General features: G+C 38.0%; 1 protein-coding gene across 1 annotated transcript; it reads right to left on the reverse strand.

The window, feature by feature from the left end:
- Positions 1-511: 511 nt before the first annotated feature.
- On the reverse strand, positions 512-5,892 carry DMRTA1 (DMRT like family A1). The gene is made up of 2 exons (XM_019715058.2): positions 4,935-5,892; positions 512-1,919 (listed from the first exon to the last, which is right to left on the reverse strand). The coding sequence occupies exons 1-2, from the start codon at positions 5,584-5,586 to the stop codon at positions 1,072-1,074; spliced, it is 1,500 nt and encodes a 499-aa protein (XP_019570617.2). The 5' UTR covers positions 5,587-5,892; the 3' UTR covers positions 512-1,071.
- Between the last annotated feature and the right edge of the window lie 2,565 nt (positions 5,893-8,457).

Genomic DNA, 8,457 nt, shown 5'->3' on the forward strand with positions numbered 1-8,457 from the left:
CTCTAAAATGTAATGACAATTTTTCTCCTTAATGTATTAAGCATCATCCATTTAGAATCAATCAATATTTATCTGAACAGCTATTTAAATTTTCTGAATAACGTTATTTTTATCTTTGAGAATGACTGCCATAATCTTGTCACAAACATATGCCCCAGATACAGGCATAGCGCACTTAAAGATTAAAATCCTCATCCACAGTAGGCATTCATTTTATAATATGAAAATTTCTATGTAACATAATGCAAAATGACTATTTCAAAAAATGGCTAGTTTATGTACGTTAGGAAAATTAGGAAACCATTGCTTTGCTGATTGCTACACTCTTCCAGAACTGAGTTGCAATTAGTGATAGTTGCCAGGAGATGGCGGAGTCTTATTTCCACAGATTTACTTCGTTGGTCTTTGTGTAACTCATAATGTTCACTTTAAAGAGAAATGTTTTATGAATGGCACTTGTCACAAATGGCAGATATGAATGAAAAATAAGACATTCAGAAAAAATAAGGAATTCAAATTTCTCAAAGTTTTACTCATTACTAATCATTTATATATGGATAAAATATTTTTAAATACTTTGAACAACTTTTTTCTCTCCTGTGTACAAGGAACAGAAGGAAAGAATGAATTTGAAACAGTAATTGTTAATATTTAGAAGTACCTCAATTTTTCACTTCTTCCTTTTGGTTAATTTTATATAATGCTGATTGTTTTACACTTACAAGTGTACTTGTCAACTATAAACTCCACTTTTCAATAAAATAAAAACAAGAATAGTTTTAAAATAGAAATTTTACAACTTATATTTTAAGAAAATTTATTAGTTGAAAATAATGGCTTTATTCAAGGAACGTATGTTTAAATGCTTTTTTCTCTTAATAAATGCTAACAAAGAGTCTTTAGGTCTCAAGTTTATTATATTGCTGGTAAAAATAATTTTGCATCTATAAGGCCTGATAATCCCCTCACATACACAGTGAACACATCAACAGATATGGGTATGGGTACAGGCATGGGGGTTGTATTGCATACTTCTAGAAATACTCCAGAAAGGGAGAATAGGCAGATGTGTTACAGCTTGTCCTGATTCAGCCTGGAATACAGTCTGCCACCAGCTACAGCGTCTTTGCTGGAAAGATAGGAAGAATCCCTAATCATCCCCGAAAAGGCATAATCCAAAACTGGGCGGAAAGGCAATGCTGGTACCAACCCAGGAGGTAGGTAGGGAGACATGAAACCAGACAGCCCTCTTCCTGGAGAGGAATATGCCAGCCGTAATGGACTGATACCTAGTCTAGGATTTAAACTGTAGACACTTGAATCACCTCCATAAGAAGCAGATGCTGTTTGAAGAGGAGAGAAAGCTGATTTATTCCCTAGAGGTCCAAAACCAATTCCAGCTAAACTAAAATTTGAAGCTCTCTGAAATGCTGTATTTTCCAATTCTCCTGAGCTTGCTAGGTCCCTGGTGTCTGGTTTGTGTTCTTTCCCATTTAGGACCTGCTCAATAGCTTGGACGACATCCCCTTTGCAGAACTGTAGAATGCCTTCTAGCCGGCTGCGCCTGTAACTTGGGAAAATCTTGGTAAGGATATCAAGAGGATCTCTTGGTCTTGAGGACATTGTGGGAAGTCTGGCTCTGGCAGCAGTGAAGTCTTTGGCCCACTCACTTTCATTTCCTGATTCCAGATCAGAGGATGATAGGGACCTGGGACTCTCTTCACCTTCTGATTGCTCCCCAGAGTAAGGAGACTGGATGCTGTCATCCTTGTTGCAGTTTTCTGAAATAGATGGCCGAACATTTTGTTTTGCAATGACACCATTAGACTTAGGAGCTGATCCCAGGGCAAGCTGATGGGATTTTGAGACTGGTCCTTCCTGTCCACTCTGGCATGAGTCACATTTATTGTCTCTTTGTTCTGGGGAAAAGGAAACAAAAAGGAATCAAATAAAGGGAAACCTTCCCAGAACATAGTACTGCCCACTCAAAAATAATGCTGGATAAAATCATTCATTCACTCATATAGTACGTATATTAGTAATCCTTATTTAGTGTAAGAAATTTTAATGAATGAGAATTTTAGTAGATCATTTGGAAACATGGGAAAACACTATTTACTATGCCATTTCAGGATCACAAAATTATATAATATATATACATGCTGCAGTTATTTAGAAATGAGAGTCTATTGTTACGCCCAAATTGTTAATGTAACACCAATATCTCACACTGTTTGCCCCATCTTGTCAATTTGTGGTTATCCTAAATGTTACCCAAATTTTGTTGTTACCCAAGTCTTTTATTCAGAAGGACACCATGCAAAAAGTACTAAATAAAATGATTAAGGTTTAGATATGAAATAAAAAACAATCTTAGAATGAAAATTAATATTCTATTTAATCACTAATGCTAAATTTCAACAATTGGCTTTTTTAATGCTCACATTTCAGGTTCCAATTAAGTTACCTGAATAATTTGAAAAAAATAACAAAATTGCTATTTCATTTCGAATCTAAACCAATAATGACTACTGCTGTACCAATCTCAAATTGTATCAGAGTCATATATTTCATTTTATGTGACAGATGATACAGAGTTGGTATTTTGTATAATCCTCTGTGATATACGGACTTCTTTTCCAATCCCTAGGAAATATCAAGAAAAGAGATTACAGTCAAATGATTCTAAAAAATTAGAAACTGCACTATTACACTATTACACTATTACACTATTACACTATTACACTGCACTATTGCTTCAAATCACAACTCCCTTTGGAATATTAAGGTAAATTTTCCAAAAATATTTTTACACAAAAATCTGATATTGTATCTCAGCATGTTCAGTATATGAATATTAATAAAACAGTATCTTTAGGAAAATACTAACAATTGATACAGTCACTAAATAACTTTTACATTGGTTTGTATTTCTTCTTGCCCTATAGACATATTTCACCTCTATTTCCATTAAAAAAGAGTATATTGTCAAGTGGGGGTAGTCAGAATATTTCTGTCAAACTTTCTTCTTCTACAAAGTTTATGAATACAACAAAACAAATGTTCCCTAAAGCAGTGATTTGCTACCACAATTTGCAAAACTCCTGTTTTTTCAAAGAGAGTTCCTAAAGTCTAAAGAAATATCTACTGTTTATTTTAAAATTAAAGTAAGCATGTACAATTTAACACTGATTGCTAAAATGCTGTTATTATATCAAACATATAACAAGACATTGCTCCTGCAAAATTACAAACTCTCTAGAATTTTCCATTTTAAATAAAACAATAAAACTTTCCTAATGAAGTTTGCCAAGTGGAGATAGACTGGCATTGGTCTGCCATTCCATTGTATATAATGTCTTATAGTTTTTGGATACACACACACACACACACACACACACACACATATGGTTTTCCTTATTTTTAATATAAGGTTCTTTTGTGTAGGAAAATCTTATTCACCTCTGAATCACTGTTAGTCTTTTATCTAATGAATAATTTAAATAAACTACCTTCCTATAGTTAGTTCACAGATATTGTGTAAGATGAGGTATTCAGTATAGAAAAGTCATGAAATCAGTCTTTCAGAAAGGGTGGTCAACTGGGGCAAAGAATAAAGTACTTGACCCTATAAAAGAGAACACGTTGGTACCCTTTCCAAGGAAAATACATAAATCAATGCCTAGCAGAAAGTTGTCAGCCAAATCACACTGTCAATTTAATCCACAGAATTTTAACTTTTACTTCTCTTTTATAGTTTTGTTTAATAACTGTGCTCTTCAGTTCTCTTTGATTTTTCATAAGAAATATTTAAAGTCTCTTTGGTCTACTGAAATAAACTAAAACATAGGCGAAAAAATGGCATAGGTGAACACAAAATCATATATACCTTATTTAAATGCAGAGAAAGTCTTTTTTAAGAAATACATCCTATGATCTAAGACCTGCAATTCTCACAATCTGGGGACGTCCTCTAATTAATAACTTACTGTATCATTATTATATAATTGTATATTATACAATCTGTCTTAGATTTATACAAAATTACTAAAATGACATTTTCACTGCTAGTGGGCCCTGTGGAGGGCTATAAATTTCACTAAAATACAGTGGGATTTACATTAACAGGAAAAGTTAATTTGAACCCTAGTCAAATGTGTGTGCACTTTTTTAGTTAAAAGGGGTATGAAAATGACTTGCAGTCAATAAATTAGAGAGAAAAACTAAAACTCCTTGGATAAGAAAGCCCTAATATTGGACTTTGAAATTCTTACTATTGGTTTTACAAAACTGGAAAACTTAAATTACTTTTTTCCTATGGGAAGCGCTGAAACTTCAAATAGCACATTCTACACTTTAGGAGGCTGACAAATGGGGATTGGAGATGGAATGCTTAAAAATTTGAAGAGAAAGAGGTGAAAGAGGCATTGGTAAATTCTCTTCCCCACTTTTAGCTGGCTCCAAAGACTTGCCCCAAAAAAGAACTGTACTCTCATTATCAGTGAGTTTCTCACACAAGATCAGAAGACTTTTATAGCTTTTATAGCTGAAAAGACTACACAGCAAGCTCAGAATGCAGCACCTCTCACTAAGTTTCCCTCACTGATTGCTTCAACTTCTACTCACACAAAGTCATTGAAACCTGGGCGCAAACTCCATTCCTAACATGAGTTGCTCATCTGATCACGCACTCTTCACCTTTTCATCATCTGATCCTATCACCTAAAGGAATAGATAGCTTTTCCAAAGTGAAGGTGATGGGTCTCTAACACTCATTAATGTTATATTGCAAAGCAGTTTCCCAGAATATAAACAGGAGCGTCTTTTAAAAAACTTTTCTTGACCACCTCCAGGACATGGCTGCTTGTTTCAAAAACTGTTTCTCCAGAACAATTATTTTTATTTTGCAAAGAGGAAATAAAAGACCAACTCACCCTGCTTTTCCTCCGTATAATCTGGCTGAAAAACATCAAAGGCAGGGGTCGCCAGGCCACTAGTCTGTCTCAAGGCATCCAGTCCTAGCGCAGTCACTGCCGCAGGGACGCTCGCTGCCAGAGAATCTTCCGTTCCGCTGCTACCTCCACAGGTCCGAACCCCGGGCCCCGAGGGTCCAGAGTACAAGAGCCTCTGCAGCCCCCGGGCCTCGCTCTCCTCCTGGGCCTGCTGCCTGCGCAGCGCCACCTGGGCAGCCATGACGCGCTGGCGCTCAGCGATCAGGGTGCACTTGGCACAAGCGCAGTCCCGCCAGCGGCAGAAGCGCTTGTGGCCTTTGAGCGCCGACACGACGCCGTGGTTGCGACAACGGGCGCACTTGGGCGTCCGTGGGTAGCCACAGCCCACCGTGCCCACCCCCCTCTCCAGCCCGGGAGCCGAAGGGCAGCCTCCCCTTCCAGCGGTGGAGGCAGCAGCGGCCGCGGCTGCCCGCAGAAAGAGGCTGGGTGGCCGCAGGAAAGTTGGAGGAACAGGTATCCCCGGGGTTACCGGCAACGCCGGACTCAGGGGTGGAGGGGCCGCCACCAGCCCCGGGGCCAGGTGAGGTCGGCAGCTACCGCTGTGGTCCCTGCTGCCACACTGTGAGTGCTCCATTCCCGAGAAGTGCCTGCCAAGGGGCAGCGACAGGAAATTGCGCTGTCCACAGTTAACCCTGCCGCTACGCGGGGGGCAGAAGGACCGGGCGTGGTCCCGCTGCCTCCCACCCACACACGGACAAAGTTTGACACAAGTCCCGCAGTGAGCTGGAGACTACCAGGTGCAGACGTCCAGTGAGCTTCTTAAGAGTCCCGGGGCGCAAGTTAATGCCCCCGTGCTTCTCACATCTTCTGAGCCAAAGGCAAGGCTGGGGAGGCTACTCCGCCCACCGGGTCCACTGGCCCAGCGCGGAAGGCAGGGAGAGGGAGGGCCAGGGGCGGAGAGTGGGGATCGCCTGGGAGGAGGGGCAATGGGAGACAGAAACTGTCCTGACGGCTCGCAAAAGTCCCTTCCCCCAAAGAAGCCCTTTTCTCACACTTCCTTCCCCATGAATTCCTCAACATATATTTTTGTAAAATAATCTTCACGCCCTCTCCCATGCCTCTTACTGCGCCCTTCTTAGATTAAGCAAGTTTGTAAGTTCTCCTTTTTCCAGTTCCACACTTCTCCTAAGCAAGTTGAACATTTGGATGTGGAGTTCTCCTTTTCTTTCCTTTTCCCAAATGAAGTCTTCAGGGTGGTAGCGTGGCCAATGTTAATGGGAAAACACAGCTTGACAGGCGGCAAATGTTATCTACCTGAAATATGCCTTATTTTAAATGGGCCTTAGGACTGTGTCAATACAATGGATAAATAATGAAGGGAACTAATTCACATTCAGATTCTTCTCGTGCATTCTGTTTGTTTACACGTGCAAATTTGGATTCTATGTATTATTATATTTTGAAATGCTACTGCCCAAAGAAGTCTTTATGAATTTCTTATCTGGAACTATTTATAGGTAATTGTGTTAATGCTGTTTTAAAACTACTTCACATGTTGTATTGGGGAATGTCGTTTAGGCCATTCTTTAAATATGCTATCATAAAATGCATTCGTGAAATATGCATTTAGAGCCTTTAATTGTAAGAAGAGATCATATTGCTTTAAACCAAAAGAACATTTGAGGCAGAAAATTCATGAGTGTTTGTTCTTCATGGAAAGGAGAGTTAGTGCTTTGTCATTCATTCAACTGCCTTTGCAGAAAATTCATATTCAAGCCCTAAGATGGAAAATAATAATGACATTTTTACCCTTCCACTTATTGATGTCCAGTGTCCAGGGCAGACACTGCTAATCAATCTGGGCTTTCCCCTGCCTGCCCCCTTCACACCATCACTACCATTACCATCCTCCCATACCCACATCCAGGTATCTTATCTTAGAGGTTTTCCACCCTTCCTAAGCATTGGAACTACCTGGGAAAATTTAAAAAGATACAGACATTCCAATTTAAGTATTCTGATTCTTTTGGTCAGAGTTTTTTAAACTCTCAAGGTGACGATTATGTACAATCAAGGTTTAGAACTACCACTCTAGAATTCCTAACTTCTGCAGATTCTATCGTATCCAAACTTTCTCACACTTCTGCATCTTTGCTCAAGCCACTCCTGCCTAAAATCTAGCTATTGCATAACTGTAGCACTCACATTCAATGTATGAGAAATGAGTTTTTAGTGCTACATGGATCATTAAAATACAATGAATTACCTAGTGAGAAAACAGTTCCCTTTTTTCTAATAGTTTTAAGACCTGGTTACATAAAGGAAAATGTGAAGCTTGATATAAGTACATCTTTAGAATTCAACACTTGTTAATTATGTTTTTTAACAACAACAAATAAAACAAAAAAAATTTAAAAGAGCCTCAGCAAGTAACAGTATTTACCTGGAATTTTACACAATTTTTCTTTTTTTTTTAAGGAAGGCACAGCTCACAGTGGCCCATGCAGGGATCCAACTGGCAACCTTGGTGCTACTAGCACCACACTCTAACCAACTGAGCTAACTGGCCACCCCACAATTTTTCTAATTTTACTTGATTATCGAAGTTATCTTCCAATTATGTCAAATGATACTGGTTTTCATCCAAGGAAGTGAAAATAATTTTAAGTAAATGCATTTTTAAATGTGTATCTATTTAAATGAAAAAATGATGAAATGTGTGAAAACCTGAAAACTAATAAACTTTGCTGACAAAAAATAAAGAACTAAATAAATGAAGAGATGAATCATGTTCATGGGTCTGAAGACTCAACACTGTGAAGAACATAATTCTACCTAAATTGATCTGTAGATCAATCAATCTCAATCAAAATTTCAGCAGACTTTTTTGATATAAATTGTCAAACCCTTTCTAAAATTCATGCGGAAATGCAAAGAAAGGACCTAGAATAGCCAAAACATCTTTCAAAAAGGATAAAGTTGCAAGGCTAACAATATCTTATTTTGAGAATTGTTACAAAGTTACATTAATCAAAACAGTGTAGTTCTGGTGAAAAGACAGAAAAATCAAGCAGTGTACCAAATAGAGAGTTTAAAAATAACTCAACCATAGACAGCTAATTTTAGACAAAGGTACAAAGACAATTCAGTGGTGAAAGGAAAGTGTTTTCCAAACAATTTTTTTTCTGGAACAATTAGACATGATCCATGCAAAAAGTAATAATAACAACTTTGATCCATACCTCACACAACGTACAAAAATTGACTCAACATGGATCACAGACCTAAATGTAAGTCATGAAACCATATAACGTAGGAGAACACCTTTGTGATCTTGAGTTATGCAAAGATTTCTTAGATACGAGCAAAAGTATGATCCACAATAGGAACAAATTGATAAATTGTACTTCATCAAAATTAACTACTTCTCTTCTTCAAAAGACATTGTTCATAGACTGAAAACTCATGCCATTGACTGAGATAAAATAACTACAATACATATAAC

This window comes from Rhinolophus sinicus, linkage group LG04 (assembly GCF_036562045.2).
Source record: "Rhinolophus sinicus isolate RSC01 linkage group LG04, ASM3656204v1, whole genome shotgun sequence".
Taxonomy (NCBI): Eukaryota; Metazoa; Chordata; class Mammalia; order Chiroptera; family Rhinolophidae; genus Rhinolophus; species Rhinolophus sinicus.